The sequence below is a fragment of the Mirounga angustirostris genome, unplaced genomic scaffold (assembly GCF_029215605.1).
Source record: "Mirounga angustirostris isolate CCGP_5_RB_7025 unplaced genomic scaffold, mMirAng1.0.hap1 SCAF_5, whole genome shotgun sequence".
Lineage (NCBI taxonomy): Eukaryota > Metazoa > Chordata > Mammalia > Carnivora > Phocidae > Mirounga > Mirounga angustirostris.
In genome coordinates, this window is record NW_026991713.1 from 110,393,853 (window position 1) to 110,414,952 (window position 21,100).

Here is a 21,100-nt window from a genome sequence, read left to right on the forward strand (position 1 = left end):
CATTTAGGAAGGAAGAGAAGAAAGAATGGAATCCTGGCAGGCCAGATAAAGATCTTCAGGAAGAGAGTAATTCATCAGCTGTGTCAAATGCTGACAGGTGAAATGAGATGAAGATAAAAAAATAAAAATTGGATTTGAGAACACGGAAGTTACTGATATTTAGCAGTTTCACAGTGGAGTGTGGAGATCAAGTCTGATTTGTGGATTTAAGAGACAGCAGCAGAAGTGGACAAGTTTGTACAGAAGAGCAAATCAAAGTGGTGGGGGCATATTTGGAGGGAGATACAGGTCAAGTTTTTTTTGTTTTTTAAATGGTAGTAGCTATTAAGACATGTTTTTAAGTTGACAGAAGTGATCAAGTTGAGAGGAAAAAAAATTGTAAGGAAAGCATACAATTCCAAGAGTAAAATGGAACTCAAGGAAAAGGTGGCAACTTTGATCTTAGAATTTTGACAGTTTATCCATCGTTACAGGAGTGTAGCAGTGTATTCAGATGTAGGAAGATTGGTAGGTGCAGTGGTGAGTAGGAGGGAGCTGTTATTGATTTCTAATTTTTTTCTATTTCCCTAGAGAGATAAGCAAGATAATGCCTTATTCAGAATGAGGAGTGGGGGATGTCTTCTTAGTTTAAAAGATTTGTTAAACAGCTTTTTAAGAGAGCTGGGTAAATGGATTAGGGAAATCAGCCTGGGGGGAAGGGTGATGAATACAAGCTCAATCCAGAGTTAGCATTGCTGTTTTTCTCCAGCCAAATTCAACTGCAAGCACACAGTGAATTAACCAGGATTGTGGTTTAGACAGGTAAAATGGAGGAAAAGAGAAGGAAAGGATTGAAGGTATTTATAAAGGATTTATAACAATGTGATAATGGAATCTAAAATAGGCGATGAGGGGCACCTGGGTGGCTCAGGCGTTAAGCGTCTGCCTTCAGCTCAGGTCATGATCCCAGGGTCCTGCGATCGAGCTCCGCATCAGGCTCCCCGCTCCGGGGCGGGAAGCCTGCTTCTCCCTCTCCCTCTGCCCCCGCTTGTGTTCCCTCTCTCGCTGTGTCTGTCAAATAAGTAAATAAAATCTTAAATAAAAAAAAAAAAGGGATGAGTTTTTTAAAATTGGGTATAACGTTTAGATGGGTCCTTTAGTAAGTAGTTGATTCTTATTTGAGGTAGTTCTTTTAAAGCTTTTATTTATTTGACAGAAAGAGACACAGCAAGAGAGGGAACACAGGCAGGGGGAGTGGGAGTGGCAGAAGCAGGCTTCCCATGGAACAGGACCCTGGGATCATGACCTGAGCTGAAGGCAGATGCTTAACGACTGAGCCACCCAGGCGCCCCTAAGGTAGGTCTATTAAGTCACTGTGAACACTGACCCACTCCTAGGGAAAACAGGGTTAGGTTCCTGAAAGACATTTTCATCAATGTGTTTCTATTTAGACAGCTTATTGTTGATTCCTTAACACTGAACTCATCATAGCCAAGGACAGTAATAAGCCTGAAAGTTTATCTAGGACCTGTGTTTTCTTCACCAAGCACATCGCCATCTTGTGCTTAGGATTACTAGACGGCACTTCAGTCCTATGCTTGGAGGGGCATTTAAAAAAAGCAAAACCACCGATAAGCATGAAAAGCGCAAAAACCCTGAAAGTATATATATTGTGAAAAGCACATTAATTTACAGTATGAGAGAATTAACCAGTGCTGTCTTGTTAAATTCAGCTGGGAATGTTAAACTTTTTGCCACTCTGTGCATGTCCATGACTGCTATGCATACTGATCTGGCGATCACAAATTTTAGTAAGTGGGCAAATTTGCAAATATAGAATCTATGAATTGAGTAAGCAAATTTGCAAATATAGGATCTATGAATAATGAAGACTACAATGCCTTGTACAGTTTCCTCCAGTTTGCTGCTTTTGATCAAATGGTATTTATCAAAATTTCAGCACACCATTACCATCAAGAAACTAGTAATAAATTTTGCTGCCGGTTTTCAAGAAGTTTCTACGTAAGATATACTACTTTGTGTACTCTGCAAATCTATCTTCGGTCTTCAATGCGTCTGCCTTCAGCTCAAGTCATGATCCTAGGGTCCTGGGATTGAGCCCCGCATCGGGCTTCCTGCTCAGGGGAAGCTTGCTTCTCCCTCTATCACTCCCTCTGCTTGTGTTCCCTCTCTCACTGTCTCTTCTCTGTCAAATAAATAAATAAAATCTTAAAAAAAAAAAAAAGTTCAACTCTTGGTTTCAGCTCTGGTAGTGATCTCAGGGTCATGGTATCCAGCCCTTAGTGCAGCTCCGAGCTCAGGAGTATGCTTAAGATTCTTTCCCTTTCCCTCTTCCTCCCCTTGCCCCATGATCTCTCTAAATAAAATCTTTAAAAAAAGAAATTGCACATAAGACTCTAGGTTTTTTAAAAATTTTTTCCCCATTTCAGTCATTGGCAGTCTTTTTAATTACTGATAGTTTATGGGGCATTAAGTAGGCTTTCACTGGTTCTGGAAAACAGCAATAACCCTGACACCTGGCAGGCATATGTGACATGTAATCATTTCTTTCAATCAGTTTTGATTTCAGGGCCTCTTCCCCACATCATTCCTTCTCTTCATTAGGCCCAGCAGTAACGTTAACTTGTTAGATACCAAGTCAGTCAGTTACTTTTTGATACTGGTTTTTGGTGGGGTCTTATTTCTTCTGGTTTCCTCTTTTACCCTTTTCTTCTGTGCAAATATATATTTACTTTGTTTATTACAATCTTTCCGTTAAAATAATTCTGCCTTATAAGGAGTTTAGAGCAAGGGAAAAAACCCCACCTGAATATCTATCAATCACTACCCTCAAGTAAAACTTAATTTTGGGGGGTACACTTGACTTTCCCCCCTCCCAACATGCCAATGCTGGTACTGCGCCTGCAGCGGTCTATAAAATCCAATTCGTCGCAGCTTCATTGAGCACACCCTATGCCTTTATTCACATGCAGAACCTCCGAATGAATGAATGTTCTTACGCCAAAGAACTTCAGCGAGGAAGAGAAACTAGAAGAGAAAAATAGGAAATTAAAAAAAGGATAGGGTGGGGAGGACACAGCGGGGGGGGGGGGGGGCGGAAAACAGGAAATAAGTAAGAGGCGGTTCAACACTTTCCCCCAGTAACGCATTCCCGCTCCCTGTCAGCCTCGGTTTCCATTCACCGCCCAGAGCGGCGCTCCCTCCTCCAACGGGGCACGTCCACCTTACGGCCGCACCCGCGCACGGCCTTCCCGCATTCGGTACGGCACCCCTTAACTCCTGAGTCTTTCCTCGCTCGGCAAGCTCGCTTTCCTGCATGCTTCTGGGGGTGAGACTTACTTCTAACGTGCCGACGGGCAAGCTCCAGGCAGCCCCGGCCCACCCAAGGCCGGGCGCGCGCTCGGCGCCAGGTCTGAGACAGGTGCCCAGGCCCAAGTTCCGGCTCCCGGGAGCGGGCCGCAGGGAGCAGCGGCACGCTCCCCACCTCCCCGAGGGCAGCTGCCGTCGCTGCCGACCGAGGAAGCTCCTTGGTAACCGCCCGCCAGCCGCCTAACGGGGGGGGGGGGGTTCCGACCACCCCGCCGGGGCCCGAAGGGGCGGGGGCCGGCGGCCGGAGAGCTCACCCAAGGGCACCCTCCCACCCCCGCGCCTCTGGGCGCACGCGCAGCAGCCGCAGCCTCCTTTATTTAGTCCGCGATGGCTCCTCTTGCGTCCCACCGTCCTCCTCCCGAAGGCGGCTCCCGCCCCGCGCACCCCGGAGCCCCTAGGACCAGCCTCGAGCAGGTCCCCGAGCGGGACTATCCCTAAACTGGAACGGCAGCGGCCGGACTTGCGCGTGAAGAAAAGAAGCGGCAACCGGAAAGACCTGACGGGTCGCAAGGAGGCGAGCCAGGCCTCAGAGGAAGAGGAAGGCCGGGGCGAGCCGAGGTTTGCCGAAGGCGGCGTTCCGGAGCCGCGCGGGGCGGGGAGGAAGGCCGAGGGTGGGAGAGGAGGGGCGCGGCGGAAACTGCCGAGGTTTTCCGAAGGCCGCGGCGTCCGAGTTGCCCGGATGTAGTTGGTGGAGCGGCAGCGGCGGCACCAGCGGCGGCGGCGGCGGCGGCAGGAGGCGGAGGAGAAGGACCAGGCAGCGGCGGCTACGGGGGGAGGAGGGGAGGAGGCGGCGGAGCAGGGCGAAGAGAAGGCGGAGGAGGCAGTAGCTCTCCGCGGGGCTGAGCCGGACGCGTCTTCTTGCCCCCCTCCCCCCGGTTCGCCGCTGCCGCCGTGTAGTTGGCGCGGCTGCCCGGGCTGAGAGTGAGCGTGGTGTCGGCGGAGGGAGATGGCCCGGGAACGCCGGCGCCAGTAACGGGGAGGTGCTGAGAGTCGCCGAGGGCGCGCCGGGCCCTGGTGCCGGTCCTGCCGCCCGCCCGCCGCCTGCGCGCCCGCCCGCCCGCCCGCCTCTCGCGGCCGCTCTCCCCCTCCCCCGACACACACTCACAGGCCCGGCATTGATGGTAATGTATGCGAGGAAACAGCAGAGACTCAGTGATGGGTAAATTGTCTTTTCGTTTCGGGCCGGGCCGCAGCGCGGGCGGGGGGCGGTGGCGGCGGCGGCGGCGGCGGCGGCGCGAGGAGGGGGGGCTGTTCCTCCTTATCTGGTGCTGGCCGAGCCGCCATTTTTGTTGTTAACCCTGATCCGGATCGGGCTGGGAGGAGGAGCCGCCGCGCGAGCAGGCGAGGACGGAGTGAGTGTGGAGGCAGTGGAGGGCCGGGTTCTCGGCGTTTCGCCCTGGTTACCGCCTTTCAGCCGGGTGTGTGTGTGTGTGTGTATGTGTGTGTGTGTGTGTGGGCTCATTGCCGGTACGTTTGGTAGGTCTCCCGCGGGGAGAGGCGCTGGTGGGGGGGGGGAACCCGTTTTCTTCCTCCCCCGCCGAGGTGTCTCATATCGCCGTCTCTCTTCCTGTTTTTCAGCTGTCACGACCGGAGGGGGGACTCGCAGCCTTACCAGGTACCAGCCGAGGCCGGGGTGGAGGGGTGGGTGGGGGGACGGAGGGGGGAAGGGAGGAACTGCTACTCGAGCGCAGGCTTCAGAAGTCGCTACAGGCCCTTCGGTGCAACAAATCTGAAACTAGCACCGCCGGTCCCCTGAACATTTTGTGTTTGGTTCTGTTAGCGCTCTCCAGCAACGTTTGGTGACTTATTTTGACAGGTGACTGGAGGAAGTTCAGGGTTTTGTTTTTGTTTTGTTTTTTTTTTAGGAAAAAAAAAATCATTCCTAGCCAGGAAGAACCTAACTCGATTATTTCGGTGTGAAGGAATCGATGGGATGAGACGATAGGTGACTTCTGAGCCATATTTATTGTATTTGGGAACTAAAAGTTAACGTAAGGATACTTGAATTAGATGGAAAGCTTGGGAAGAAACAACTAATTGATTTGGAACTTTTATGTGTGTCCTAAACTATCCCTTCCCCATTTTAATTGTTTTTGGTGCAAATAGTTGAGTTACTAGTGAAAGATAGTGCTTTTTCTCATTGTAAGAATTGAGATCTTTGGATACTTGGATAATTCGTTCTATGGCCAGAAGTCTTTTTATGGATAATTCTAATATAGATGGTTCTAGGTGGATATGTTCCTTTTTGTTACTGCGGTTTCTGCATGTAAAGTTTTTTAAAATTGTGATAGAAGTGGGCCCTGTTTTGAGGGGGAAATCTCCTAAGTGGTTGGTAACTATCAGATGACACCAGAAATAAATACTTCCCACTTCCTATACTTAATCACTTAAAGGAGTTTCTACGATTATAGTTCTGTTACTGGCTAGCATGAGTTGTTAAAGCTCAAGTTAAAAACCCTAGGTCCCTTGGTGTGTATAATACTGTTCATTATCTTTGGATAGTCAAAAGATTAAACGCTGTTGAATCTGCCCTTTTGAAACATACTAATTACACACAGTAAAAGACTGGTTTATTATGGTTGTCTTAAATGTGTGTTAAAATAAAACTAAACCATTGTGAGGGAGTTTTAGAAATACCCACCAACGTTTTTATATCTTGAAATTATTTTCCATACCTGCAAGAGTAGGTAAGTTAGGTATGAAATGGTTTTTTTTGGATCAAAAAATTCGAGAAACTGATGCTTTTTTTGTAGGTTTGTAGAGACATGCTTATGTATACTTGTGTCTGTGCATATCAGTTGTTAGAACACAAGATTATTACATTAGTACTCAAGATGAAACTAGTACACGAGTTTCTACTTTGGATTAAATTTTGTAATTCCCAAAAAAATTTATTAAGGAATTAATGTACCAAGGTGTTTGATTTTTTTGTAGTTACGAGATATTTAATGAAAAAAAGTTTTTTTTTTTAAACATTTGTACAAGAGTCTTAGGTATTTAGGTGTTGTCTGAATAACTTAAAGGCAGAATTGAAAATAGAAATTTTAATTTTATTGATATAAGTTCATAAACAAGTTAATATGCCAAATTTTATGATAAAATCATTTAGGAAGTTAAGTTTAAAGTTTCAATTCTTTCTCTCTTTTTTGGGGGGTGATGTTTTACAGGCACTTAAGTATTCATCGAAGAGTCACCCCAGTAGCGGTGATCACAGACATGAAAAAATGCGAGACGCCGCAGATCCTTCACCACCAAATAAAATGTTGCGGAGATCTGATAGTCCTGAAAACAAATATAGTGACAGCACAGGTCACAGTAAGGCCAAAAATGTGCATATTCACAGAGTTAGAGAGAGGGATGGTGGTGAGTAGCTTTTTTGATGAAACTTCCACATATACTTAACAATAGCTCTCTGTAAAACAATAGGTGGCAGTGATATTTCCAGCGTGGGGACATTACCATATGGTTATGTCATCAAAATATTTTATTTCTATTAATTTACTTAATTCCTAAACAAGTCACTGTAGAAGTAAGCTATTGAGCTGAGCATCTTAAAATGGATACCAGTGGCTTATAATAAGAGAATGCGTTTATGAGTATGACCTGCCAAATGCTTTATTACTGAGAGAAATGCAGGACGTTTTTCTAAGAAAAGAACTTTCACCTTTTCAAGTAAAGTCTTCAGTTTATTTGACTCAGTTTAAGATTCTTGTTGCTGCTTAAATTTATTTTTTATAAGGAGTTCAAATGTGTTTCCTACTGATAAATTATGAATTTAAAAGCTTAGTACAGTTTTTGAGATTGTTTACAAGTTAAAAAAAAACCCACCTGTGATTATAAAATTCTTTTGGGTTTTTGTTAGCATTTAAAATGTTATTTTCCAGATTCTCCAGGATTTTATTAAGGTAATTTTTATACCGTTTTCATACAAATATTCAACTTTTTTAAAGCTAGCCTCATTTCTTTTGTACGGTGCTGATACCCTTCAGTTATAACCCTACCTCAAGCTCTTTGTGATAGGAGGCTAAGAAAAAGTAAATCAGTAACTATTTTCAGATTTAATTTGCCCAGAATTTACCAAAAAATCAGATTTCATATTTAAAGCATGTATTGAGGCACAAACCATTTTCACTAGAGTAATTAAAACATCTGGTTTTTCCCCACTGTAAGATCTTCTCTTGTTTAATAGATAACATGTTTGAGATACATATATACAACAGTGATTGTACTTTCAGAAGCTTCTAAGGAAACTCAAATGAGTGCCATGTGGCTTTCTGTCCATGAACTTCTCAATACTTTGCTTACTTTTAAAAAATATCCTTCATCTTCTGGTCCTCTTTCCGCCTCTTAGGATGGAGATCAGCTTTATTCAGTGTGATCAGATAATCAGAAACATGAGTGTTCTCTGTCCATAGTTACTGGGTTGAGGAAATTAATGGTTAGATTGCATTGAAATGGAAGAATTTAGACACTGGATGGAAGGAGAATACAGTTCTGTTGAATATAGCTATAGCATTGTGCTACTGATGCAGATAAACTTTATTTTATTTGTATGTAACCAGTAGGAGGTGGGTTTGGTTATTAAAGTGTTAGAAGTCCTTTGATGGCAAAACTACTTTATTAATGTTTTTAATTTTGTGGGTAAATTTTCCAGTGTTAGATATGGTTTGAGATGATACTATTTTTGGTTATTCTTCTATAGTGGATTTCATTTTAAATGTTAGCTCTTGGAAGGCAGGTATTGTTTTGTGTTGTACTGTGTTTTATTTTTAAAATTTTGGTGATTGTGACAAAATAGGATGTGGTACTTTATCTCTTTACAGATGAGTATCTTAGATTTTCTTTTAGTAATTGTGATCTGGTTAATGGATCCTATATTTCCAAATCCAGGAATAAGTCAGTTTAGGCACTCTGGGAAAGTTCTGTAAATGCTTTTGAACATTCACAGTTAACCATACCTGATAATTCCTTTATAGGTGAGTTAATCCCAAGATCATTCTGTTGCTTATTTATTCAACAAACATGGGGCAACAGTTGTGTAGTATTCCTGGAAGTAAAGATAAAATGTGATCCTTGCCATAAAAACTAGTTCGAAAGGCTTTGACTTTTGGCAGCTAGTGGTGGTTGTAGCTGCTAACTTTATCTGTACTCCTTTTTTCTTCATTTCGATTTTAATTTTGCTTCCTATGTGAATTTCAGATACTTCTAGGGTTTTACACTTGATCTTAGCCAAAAGGCCGAGAAGCGATTACTTCTAGGGTTTTAGTTTTCTTTGTATTTGCATCTGGTTGCTGATGCTTCTTTTGTAAGAAACTTGTAATTTTTCTCATCTAGTCATTTGCTAAGTTAAGCCCCACTTTCTGATTTGCTTTTTAGCTGTTTGTCTTCTTCTGGAGCCTTTTAATTAATAGCTCCATTTCTATCTACCATTTCTAATATGCCTGGCTGCCATATTCCTTTATACTATGTATGAATAATAAGTATCATAAAATATGAGATCTCCATTCTGAAGTTTGGAATGTCTCTTTGATGTTAATTCTCTTAAAGATGTGAAGTGGTCGTTCTTTTCTCATTAATACTTAGGTATTTAGTGCGTAAGTTTGATTTTTTTTTTTTTACAGGCATTTGTATCTTTTGGATTTTTATTTTTAAATAAATGTAAGTTATATACATATAAGTATTCATATATATAAAGTTAAAACCATTTTCCAGTGTTAACTGCAGTGATCTGTGCACCTGTGTAAGTAACTTAATTTAAGAATAGGTTAGGGGGGCGCCTGGGTGGCTAAGTTGGTTTAAGCATCTCACTCTTGATTTCAGCTCAGGTCATGATCTCAGGGTTGTGGGAGTCAGCCCCACATCTGGCTACACACTGGGTGTGGAGCCTGCTTAAGATTCTCTCCCTTCCCCACCCCCCTTAAAAAAAAACAAACAAACCACTTTTAAGAACAGGTTAGTATATTGTTTGTTGATCTAATATCAGTATGTTATTTTCATTTTCATTTTAGGTTTTTAAAAGAAACCTAGACTTCAGTAAATATCTACTAACTTAAGAGCCTATGTACTATGATTTGTAATTTGCATTTTAGAAAGCAGGTTAAACAAATGTGGAACTTATAAAATCAAGGTTGGGCTTTACTGGCATCTATCTACATCACAATGTATTTTTTACAGTGATTACTAGATTTCTTTTATGGCACCTTGGATTTCCTTGGAAAGTGCCAGTTCGGAAGTAACGTATAAAAGGACTTTAAGTAATTTACTAGGGAAAGTAAAAGCAAGGAGAAGGATTGTCAGTTGTAGAAATGTTTAGTTTAAAAAAAGACTTACTATAGCATAATACGTACAGTTAAGAGAGTTAGATTTTGTCCTTTTCAGATTTATTAAAGGGAATGTAGATTATGGTAAATTAGGGGCCGTTGAGAGTATAATTAAATATTCTTTAACTTGGTGAATCAGGTTATTTTTATATATTCTGTGATTTATTTGCAAAACAGTCTTAACCAAAAGCAAGAATCTTAAGGTACAATCATTAGATTTGTTTTTATAACTTAAACATGTTTTTAAAAGTGCGGCTGACATCCAAACCGCCGAAGTATGAACCTACAGTTCATGTTGAATTTGTATTTTCGTGGAATTTTAAGAACACTTCTCTTTAGTTATTAAAGTGTGTTTTTCTTGAGACTTGTTTTAAATGATTATTTTACCAAGTAACTTCAAGAATGATAGTGCAGATGAGTTTAGGATGAAAGGTATCTTAACAAGGATTCTGGAAAGATGTTCCACAAAACTTCAACCTCTTGGGGGTTGTCCTATTTTTCATATCCCTCTCAGAATTATTTGTAAGAAACTTATTAGAAGATATATTTGGAATACTTGTTAGAAACCTCTTTTTTGGGGATAGCTTAACTCAGTTGACTAATTGAAAAATATTTTTCATTGGTTTCCTGAGCATTTAGGTATCTTTGAGTACAAAGTAAAGTTGCCTTTAGTGGTTTTGGTAACCATTGTTTCTAAAGATTTGAAAAAATTTTAGCTGCATAGTGAAAGTTTTTATTTTGTTTTGTCATGTAGCCATGTTTGGAGATACTTGGAAATGTATATTCATCTAATTTTCAAACAAAGGGTACTAGATAACATTTGAAGAAATTGTTCTGTAGGGACTATTTGGGGATAATTGGTGCTTTTATAGTTTTTAAAATATAATTTAGTAATGTTTGAATCTTTTCACATTGGGTGATAGATTGATACTTGGGTAACACGCACGGCCTTATGGTTATTCAGGTAACTGTTTTGAATAAAATGAAATGTGCTTTGCATTTGTAATGCTAGAAACTATTATAAAAGTGAACAGTCTCCTTTGATCTTCCTATTGCTTTTGGAAGGTAGAACAGATAGCGTCCGTTTTACAGTTTTACAAATGAGAGAAAATTTACTTGTATAAAATTGAACAAATAGTGGCAGAGCTGACTCTAGAAATTGGTCCTCTCTGTTCTGGTAAATTGTTTACACTGTCAGAGAGGAAACATTTAGGCATATTGATAGCTTATTTGGTGGGTGTTTACTATAGCACAAATTTAAATTTAAAGTCATATCCTCTTGTATCTTAAAGCTTTCACCCAGCGTCCTCGGTGGTTACACCTAATTTAGTCCTTATCAAAGCCACGGCATTGACAATGGCACAATATATGTGTGTAGTTCTAGACCAAGATAGCACGTCAGTGTTTGACTTTTTAAAAGAGTTTTAACGTGAAAGTTTGCCAAAATTTTCGTTTGGAAGCAGCAGTTTTCTCACGGCCTTATATTCAGATACTTGTTTTCAACGCAACTTAGAAATTTCATACAGAATCTGAAGTTTACTAATAACTTGGATTTCATTCCAGTGAAATAGATAAATATTACCTATTTTTATTGATTCATGTTTTATAATAAGATAGTAAAGTAGGCAGATAGGTTTGCATTGGATCTCCATAGGTCAGTTAAAAACCACGGGAAATAGGTATTCATTCCATTTCAAGAGAAACCGAATAAGCTTGGCAGGTTAGCAGTCCTAATATTTCAGTTCTTCAGTGTTTTTTTTTTTTTTTTTTTAATTTTAGGAAATATATATACCCTAGACATGTGTGCATGTATTTGAACACATCCATGTCATTTGTCTTAATCATCACCTTTTAACATTTTGTTTTTAAAGGGATGGTTATATATTGTTAATGATATAATGTTATTTCTATTTCACAATCAAAAATATTTTGGAATGGTTGATTTTGATCTTTTTAAGGCAGTCTTAATTGAGCTGTTTTTTAGTTGTGCAAGATGTAAAGTTTTTGGTATAACAGGATTTTTGGTCCATAATTCACAGAAAACTAGATTGTCTCTGTTAAGTGTCTGCTTATTGTCTTTTGTGCAGAATGGTTGTGGTCTGTATAGTTTATCATTTTGTTACGATGCTGGAAAGAGTGAAGGTAGCAATGAGCTGGGGCATCTTTACCGGGATTCTGTAAGTGGGACCACATCTGTAACTACTCTGCTTCTGGGACTCAGTGTACTAAGTATCGGAGATACTATTTGTTAATCATTTCAAAAGCAGTTATTTAGGTCTTGCAGATGTCTCCTAAGAGTCTCTCTTCTACTTATTTATCTGATACTTTATAATTTTGAAAGCCCTTTTACACTGTTTCTCATCTGATCCCACAACAACCCTTTGATGAAGATTATTCCTGTTTAAGTGGGAATACTTGGGAATATAATTTGAAGGTAGAGCTAGGGTATTATATATAGCTAAGAGACTGGCTTTCCAGTTTTAACAATTAATAGTAGCTTAAATACTTCACTTGGATTGTAGTTACAACCACTTCCCAGGTCTTAAAATACAACCATTTTGCTCCTGGCTACCACCTTCTCTTACCAGGACTCTGCAAAAGCCTCTGAATGGTGTTCTTTTTGCATCACACAATTATTTCCCACACAAGTGGTCCAGTTAAAATGCCACTCAGCTCACATCACTCTCTTTCTGAAAACCTAGTGACTCCCTGTTACTTACAAGGCCTATAAAAGACCCTGTGTAATCTGGTGTCTGGGTGTTTCTTCAGCTTCCTCACCTACCACTCTTGCCCTTGTTTGTGCTGCCCTGTCCATTCTGGCCTTACAGGAAGAAGTTTGTTCTTGTCTCAAGAGTACTGCATTTTATGCTCCTCCTTTCTAGGATGTTCATCTTTTTGTGTGTCCTCCTGGTGCACTCTCCACTTCAGTAATGTGCTTAAATGTCACCATCTCCCAAAGGCCTTCCCTACCCTTCCTGATCACTCTGAAACTGCCATCCCTGTCATTGTCTATCCTTTTCACTGAGTGTTCTTCCTTGTACTTCACATAACTTGATGTTATTTACTTAGAGTCCTGCTGCTGCAACATGACTTGTGTGTCCCTGAAAGTCATCATGCTATGCAAAATCCCACCACCGGATTTATGGGAAAAGTGAAGTTAGGGGCACGTTAAAGAGATAGGAACCCAACAAAAATCATAGCATGACATATTAAATGGTTAAGGAGTACATTAACAGTACAATAAATACGGTACTTTACCTTCATGAAGACCTGAAATTAGCTTGTGGGAGGTGGGCATCTTTTGAAAGGGTTGCAGCTTGTGAGTTACTGTGAAGTGATGGAAGGAGGGTTATCTGAAATAACCCTCTGAAAGTTGTAACACTTAATTGTGGATGGATAGGATTCATAACTCATGGGTTGAATTGAGGTAGCTTGAAGATGTTTGGGGTGTGTGCTTTGTGAATTCCTATGTAGCTTGGTTCATCTGGGTACGGCTACTGTTTTTCACAGGTGAAACTGCTCATAAGTGGGAAATTTGTGTTATGCTCAAATAATTTCTTGATTTGCCAATAGTGCTGGAACAAACGTGCATTTTCAAATACAAGTGTTAATAGCAGAACTAACTATATTAGAGCTTTTCTTTGCTTGTCTTCTGTGGAATATATTCCACCAGAACAGGGAGTGAATTTGTTTTGTTAACTTGTATTCCTCTCGCGTAGAACAGTGTCTGACACCTTATAGCATTTCAGTAAATGGGTGGCTAGAATAATAATGGAATTGTTATTATGATGTAAGGTAAATGAAATTGCAGTTTTCTGGAACAGTGCTTCTGAAACTTGAATGCGATAGTAATCACCTGGGGATCTTGGCTAAAATGCATATTCTGGTTAATGTGAGCCACAAACGCAAATTACATGTGTGGTTTTCTAGTAGTTCTGTTGAAGTAAAAGTAAAGTGAAATTAATTTTAGTATATTTTCTAACCTAGTCTGTCCAGAGTATTATCATTTCAACATGTACTTGATATTTTTAAAGCTATTAATAAGATTCTTTACATTCCTGTTTTTGTGTGAAGTCTTTGAAATCCAGTATTTTACACTTACTTTATAACACCTTTCAGTTTGGACTAGTCACATTTCATGTGCTTACTTGCCACATGAAGTGGCTATTGGGCAGCAGAGTTCTGGAGAACATGATCACTCTGTTGGTCTATCTAGCTTCACACATACTTCTCTATTTCTCTAAAGAAAATTTTCATATGCCTGATTTCTGAAATACCATGTAAATGCAAGGTATGGTTAGAGTTAATGAATTCTTGAACTATATAGTGCTCTTGTACTAAAATTTTTCTGTTAGGACACATTTATCAGAAAAATTAGAGAAAGGAGGAAAATAAAATGGCCTTAAATCCTGTCATTTGGAGTTAATCAGTTTTTCATAGGACACGTTCTTGTCCTAAAATATTAGAAGGATTTTATAAGTAGCTTTTCCAGAATTTTTATTAAAATGGTTTCATATTCTGTTATGCCCTTTATTTTGGCTTGTATTTAATATTTGTGTAGTGGGTTCAGTGGACACTTGGTATTGACAGTATCAGTCTCAAGACTGACTAGGAATACTTTTTAGTTGGTTCTTAGAGAGAATATTAATATTTCTTTTTATCCTTAACTAATGTATTGAAGTCTTCTTTCAGTTAGTGTTTAAGTCTAGTGTCTGATACTTGTAGCTAGGTGATGTTAGGCACAGTACAAAATCCGAGTTTTTGTGCCCACTCCCTTAGGATTGTTGTGGAAATTATGTATCTAAAATGCTTTTCAAGCACATGGCTAAGTGCATGAACTGTGACACCCTAAATGATGAGGTTTGCTCTTATTCCTATGACTAAGTTAGTGTCAGATCAGCAGCTGTAGGTCTCAGACTATTCTCTTCTTTAGAGTTAAGAAGGAAAACAATGGGTATTTCAGTTGCCAAACTGAAGAGCCTGACAAGTGAGAGCTAAATGAAGGGGGCTCCAGGGCAGTTCTGACTAACTTGGTGCCTGCTCATGCCCAGGACATTGCAGTTCAGAGATTTTTAGATAGATGTAAGGATAATTTCCTCCAGATTTGGCTGCCTTATTAGAGTCACCTGAGAAGCTTTTAAAGCAACAAGTTCCTTGACTCCCTCTGAATTAACCATGAGTCAAAGCAGTAGGGGATGTAGCCTAGAAAACTGAATTTTTAAATAAGGATTTATTTTAGATCTTTATAAACTGCAGGTCTAGGGAGAGTACATGGAAGAGGAGGAGGAGGAACTCTGAGTGGGATAGTAAAGAATTTTATCATTAGGAATCTGGAAGTCTGGAGTGGTTATTTGCCAGATCATATGTTAATGTGTTATCTTGGTTTTAAAGAGTTTTTTTCTCTTCGACCTTCTTTCCTGATTTATAGATTATGCAGTTTGTATGTAGTTATACATTAAATACCTAGCTTAGTTTCATGTGGCATGGACATCTAATGCCCCACAGTAGAACTAATGCTGGACAGTAGGGAAGTTTCTAACCAGTATCAGCAACTGGCAAGCAAGTGAGATATATTTGGGTAGTAACAGGAGCTACTGCTATTGCTTTTTAGATAAAACTGTCTTTGGCACTTGGGGTATCCTCCTCCTCCCGCTACCCCCCAATCCTTGTGCCTTCCTGTTGTCTTGAGACTGTTGAGTGGTAAACTTCATTTAAGTAATTGATTTGTGAAGAATAATTTTGCAGACTTCCAACTTCATAAAAATGTGTGCTGGTTGATCATGAAAACGTTGATTATAATAGGAAAAAGCTAGCAAGTTGGAACACAGTATGATAGGCTGTAAGAAGTAGTGTTCTCCGGCACTTGGGTGGCTCATTCGGTTGAGTGTCTGCCTTCAGCTTGGGTCATGATCCCAGGGTCCTTGGGATCGAGTCCTGCATCGGGCTCCCTGCTTCGTGGGGAGTCTGCCTCTCCTTCTATCCCTCCCCCGCCACTACTTGTGCATGCTCCCTCTTCTCTGAAATAAATAAAATCTCCAAAAAAAAAAAAAAAAAAAAGTAGTAGTGTTCTCTCCTGCCTGTGGCCTTCTCTGTGGTGGTTTGGTCCAGTTTCTGTTCCTGCTGTTCCTTGGCTCCTTACTAGGGTTTTAAAGCATTTGTATTCAATACTGTATGCGTAGATATCTCTATCATGGGACATTTAAATTATAAAAAATAGCAAGGGTTAAGTCACAAAGCTGTACTTAGTAAAACTGTAGACTAACCTTAATTTTATACTTTTGTGTAATTATGATAGTTCCTTTTTTATATAACTGTTGAATGTCAGTGTTGATTATTTTGGAAAACAGGACAAAGTGCTTAGCCTTTAAAATCTCCCCTTTGATTTGGGCCAGTTTTTTATTACCTTGACAAGGAGTGGGTGAGTTCCAGACACTGACTCATATAGGGATGTTCTTGATTTCTTGGGAAGAACAGGTTTCAAAATGCAGCTCTCATTTTAGTATTTTGATGTTTAAACTATTACTTTCAGTACAGACATTAGGAAGTGGAAATCTTACCTTACTGTTTGTTTAATTTATAGTTGATTCTCATTTTCATCGTAACCATAAAAATAGTTCATGGAAAAGACTTTAAGTATGGTCAGTCTTGAGCAGGAGAGCTACTGGGAGCTGTTACGCTGTTTAATTGACTTTGTCAGCACATGTTATTAGCATAGTTAGGGAATTATACACTATTGACTACTTTTTCCCCCGTTATGTCCTTGCACGTTGGCACATTATACATTTAGGATTTGAAATTGTCCTTTTGTGTGCTGATTTTGGGTACATTAGCTAACTTTTGGTTATATAAAGCCATATGTTACTAGCATTGCTTGTAATTAGGATTTGGATTAAGATAGAAGTAGAATTTATTTTTTATTTATTTTTTTAAGGACTTTATTTATTTATATGACAGAGACACAGCGAGAGAGGGAACATAAGCAGCGGGAAGTGGGAGAGGGAGGAGCAGGCTTCCCGCGGAGCAGGGAGCCTGATGCGGGGCTTGATCCCAGGACCCTGGGACCATGACCTGAGCCCCGAAGGCAGACGCTTAACGACTGAGTCACCCGGGCGCCACTAGAAGTAGAATTTAAAGAGAATTACAGTTGATAGGAATACTTTGGCATCAGAATGATAGAAATGTTAAGGAAGAGCTAAAGCTTGAACCTGATACACTGGGAGAATCCAGGAGATAATGGGGTGTGGGGGCCTAACACTGGGAGAATCCAGGAGATAATGGGGTGTGGGGGCCTAAAAAGTTAGATATGATCTTGTTTAGAATTTTGCTATATGGGAACCATATCACTAATGGGAACATATCACTAACCAGCCACTAATGTGGATGCTTCTCATTTCTACTTTGATAATGTAGAATGGGTTGTGTTAAAAACATCTTACGTTATCTATTTTGAAACAAAAAGGTTTATTTAATTTTTATAAAATCAGTAGGACAGTATCCAAAGAGCAGTTACAACAATGAAAGCACGTTCAAGGTACTCATTATATGTAGTTCCTGCTAATTGCATGTTCTATTTCTTCGTTAAAATTAGAACAGCTGGTCGTCTGGATGGCTCAGTTGGTTGAGCGTCTGCCTTTGGCTCAAGTCTTCATCCTGGGGTTCTGGGGTCAGGGAGTATGCTTCTCCCTCTGCATCTGCCCCACCCCCCCCGCCCCCTCCCAGCCCAGCTTATGCTCACACTCTCTATCTCAGATAAAAAAAAAATTAGAACAGCAATGTTGATGGAAGGTAGAATATACAATTCTGCTGCAGCCCCTCACTGTAGTTTTATATGAGGTTAAATCATACAATACTGCTATTTCTGTAAGTAGAAAAAATGATCCTTAGTTTCATGTGGTTCCACCTAAATTATAACAGATTTGTAGCATATTCGCTTCTTGTTAGGGCAGTCCCCTTGTTTTTCAAAAACATCTAGGTTGTACTTAAGTATATTTTCTGCCTCAATAATTTTTAAAAATGTTTATTGCCAAAAATGGGCATCCATATAATGTTCATTTTGTTGGTAATGAACATCCTTGTTCCTGACTTTAATGGGCATACTTCTATGGTTTCACCTTTAAGAATGTTTCTTTTAGTTTTCTTGGTAGGTATTTTACCAAGTAAGACATTTTCCTCTTCCTAGTTTGCCAAGAGTATTTATCAGAAATGGATCTTGAATCTCATGCTTTTTCTGCAACTGTTAAGAAAGATCATATGATCATAAACTTTTTCAGGTTATTAATGTAATAAATTACAGTAGGTTTCTTGAAGCACCTTTTCTTGTTCATGGGATTCATGGTTTTGATGTGCTAATTTTTATTTTATTTTTTAATTTTTTGCCTTTATGTCCACAAATGAGAAGCACTGTTGAAAATGGATGAGAAACATTTGTCTTTTTCTGTGCCCTGAAGCAGCTTAAATAATACCAGAATTAACTTTCTGAAAGCTGTGGTTGAATTCTGCTATAAAACTCTGCTGTTACTGCCTTAGTGAGTGGTAGAACTTTAGCTCTTTTCACATTTTTTGTATGGTTATTGACTCTTTCCCTACAGCTTTAGTATTTTATTAGAAAATGTATTGATATAAAGTTTAAAATTTATGTCTATCAATAGTTTGACTCTTTTCTTGTATTGTTACTCTCCTATACTTCTTAAGAATCAGACTTAACCAAAGACTCATTTCTTGTATTGGTATTTTTAAACAGGCTACAGAGGGGCGCCTGGGTGTCTCAGTCGATTAAGCAGCTGCCTTTGGCTGGGGTTCTCCTTGCTCAGCGGGGAGCCTGCTTCTCCCCTGCCTGCCGTTCCCCCTGCCTGCCGTTCCCCCTGCCTGTGCTTGCTCTCTGTCTCTCTTGTCTCGCTCTCTGTGTCAAAATCTTTAAAAAAAAAAAAAAAAAAACAACTGCAGAGAAACAACTCTGTTTTCTACGTGTTATTTAATTTCTTCTTGGATTCTTTTTTGGCCATAATTTCTTCAGTTGGATAGTTTATTTTGATTTTTTTTGTTTATTGAAAACATTTAAAAGTAAATTTTCTAAACTTCACTTTGTTCATACTGCATAGATTTTGATGCGGTTAATAGAGTGATTGCATTTCTATTCAAATGTAGATGTGATTCCAGTTTTGTTTTTTCTCTATTTTAGCCCAGGGGTATTTGGAAGTATGTTTTTAAAAAAAATTTTTGAAGATTTTATGTATTTAGTTTAGAATGGGAGCATGCGCACACAGGCGCATGGAGGTGGGGGGCAGAGGGAGAAGAAGAGAGAGCATCCTAATCAGACTCCCCTCTGAGCAGGGAGCCCAATGTGTGGCTCCATCTCATGACCCCGAGATCATGACCTAAGCTGAAATCAAGAGTCGGAGGCTTAACCAACTGAGCCACCCAGGCGCCCCTTAAAAATTTTTAATGAATTTTATAAGCTAGTATTTTAATAATTACTACTACTAGACTTTCTTTTAAATTCTAGTTTTATTGGCCTGTTGGAATTAAGATTTTTTTTCCTAACAGAATAATTATTTTAAGTATTTTGTGGATATTTGAAAATAATGCATTTCTTTATGATACAGAGGATTCTGTCAGATCAAGTTCTTTATGTAGCATAACTATAAATAAATCTTTAGTAATCTTAATTTTTACTTGATCCGTTTTCTGACAGGTGAGAAAGTTTTCCATTGTGATAGTGGATTTCACTTCTCATTCTTTAAAACATTTTTTGCCTCACGTGTTCTCTTTGCATGAAGATTTATAACTAATATTTTTTATGAGTGGTAATCTGAAGTTTTGCATGCCCCAGCATGTCTTCATTTTGTCCTTATACAAGAAGAATGATCTTCTGGCTAGATTAAAAAATATGAATCCTCCCCTCGCTCCCCCCCCCTTTCTGAAGATACTTCTAAATTGGTGATTACAGTTCGTTGTTGCAGGTGAGAAGTCGGATCTCAAACCTGGTCTTTTTATATATAGCTCTCCATTATGATGTATGTCTTTTACTTTAATTCTCCCACCCCCTAGCTGGAGAGCTTTTAGGATTTTTATTTTTCTTTATCCTAAGATGTAAAATTTCACCAGTATCTCTTTGTAACTGGGATCTTTTCTCATGCTTCTCCTTATCGCTGTTTTCATCAAAAGAGAGCCCTTAGAGTTGTTCCCTCCTCCTCCTGCTACCTTCCCCGTCTTTAAAAACAATTTTTTTTTTAAAGATTTTATTATTTGAGAGAGAGCTAGTGTGGGAGCATGAGAGCACGAGTGGGGAGGAGGAGCAGAGGAAGAGGAAGAGGCAGAGGGAGAAGCAGGCTCCCTGCTGAGCAGGGAGCCCCATGCTGGGCTCTATCCCAGGACCCCTGAGATCATGACCTGAGATGAAGGCAGACACTTAACTGACTGAGACACCCAGGTGCCCCTTAAAATTGTTTTTGACTCTTCACCTTTTGGAACTTTGTTAGGTGTCTTTTGATTATATTCTACTTACCTCTTTCCTGGTAAATAGTAGATACTTGGATACTTTTTGAGAGTGAGAGTACGTTGTACTCTGGAGAGAATCCGTTGGCATATTTCTTCCAGCATTCTGATTAGATTTAAAGATGTGTTCATTTCATTGACCTATTGAAAGTTTTATTTTGGACAGTCTACTTTTAATTTTTTTATGGCCTATAATTTTATGAATCTGATTCAGTAGAAATACTCTGGGAATTTACATGATTTTTAGTTTTTTCCATGTCAAATATGTTTCCTCAGAAGGTTTTCTGTTTGAGTTTGGTGCTTGTCTTCCACAGTATTGGGTTCCACGGATGTTTGCTCCTTGTAGTTGACTGTTCACATTTGGGGATGAGAGTTTAGGTTAGCCACTGTCCAATAGAACTTTTTTGTGGTTGAAAATGTTCAAGGTCTGAGCTTTCCATATGGTAGCCACTAGCCACATGTGCTCATTGAACATTTGAAATGTGGCTAGTAGAACGGTGAAATTCAGGTTTTAATGTTACTTAATTTAAATTTAGCCCATTGCCATTATACTGCTTCTCTCCTCACTTGAGCTGCCTTTTTTTATTATGTTATGTTAATCACCATACATTACATCATTAGTTTTTGATGTAGTGTTCCATGATTCATTGTTTGCGTATAACACCCAGTGCTCCATGCAGAATGTGCCCTCCTCAATACCCATCACCAGGCTAACCCATCCCCCCACACCCCTCCCCTCTAGAACCCTCAGTTTGTTTTTCAGAGTCCACAGTCTCTCATGGTTCGTCTCCTCCTCCGATTTCCCCCTTCATTCTTCCCCTCCTGCTATCTTCTTCTTCTTTTTTTTTTTTTTTAAACATATAATGTATTATTTGGAAGGCAGCTATGCTCACCACTATACCACCAACGCAACATAT

The 21,100-nt window shown here is 39.7% G+C and overlaps 1 protein-coding gene across 14 annotated transcripts in view; it reads left to right on the forward strand.

Annotated features, from left to right (window-relative positions):
* The first annotated feature begins 3,150 nt into the window (after nucleotides 1-3,150).
* The window catches only part of WAC (WW domain containing adaptor with coiled-coil), an 88,043-nt gene continuing 70,093 nt past the window's right edge, over nucleotides 3,151-21,100 (forward strand). For 5 of the 14 annotated variants that reach the window (XR_010411661.1, XR_010411660.1, XM_064591875.1 and 2 more), the window contains exons 1-3: nucleotides 4,393-4,528; nucleotides 4,948-4,983; nucleotides 6,518-6,732. Coding sequence is in view for 12 of the 14 variants with exons in the window: in XM_064591875.1 (XP_064447945.1) it covers nucleotides 4,488-4,528; nucleotides 4,948-4,983; nucleotides 6,518-6,732 (292 nt within the window). In the remaining 2 variants the exon portion in view is untranslated. Of the gene's footprint in view, nucleotides 3,261-3,793; nucleotides 3,928-4,356; nucleotides 4,529-4,617; nucleotides 4,722-4,947; nucleotides 4,985-6,517; nucleotides 6,733-21,100 lie in introns of those variants that run through there. The other 9 variants (XM_045874228.3, XM_045874233.3, XM_045874231.3 and 6 more) reach the window with 8 other exon arrangements.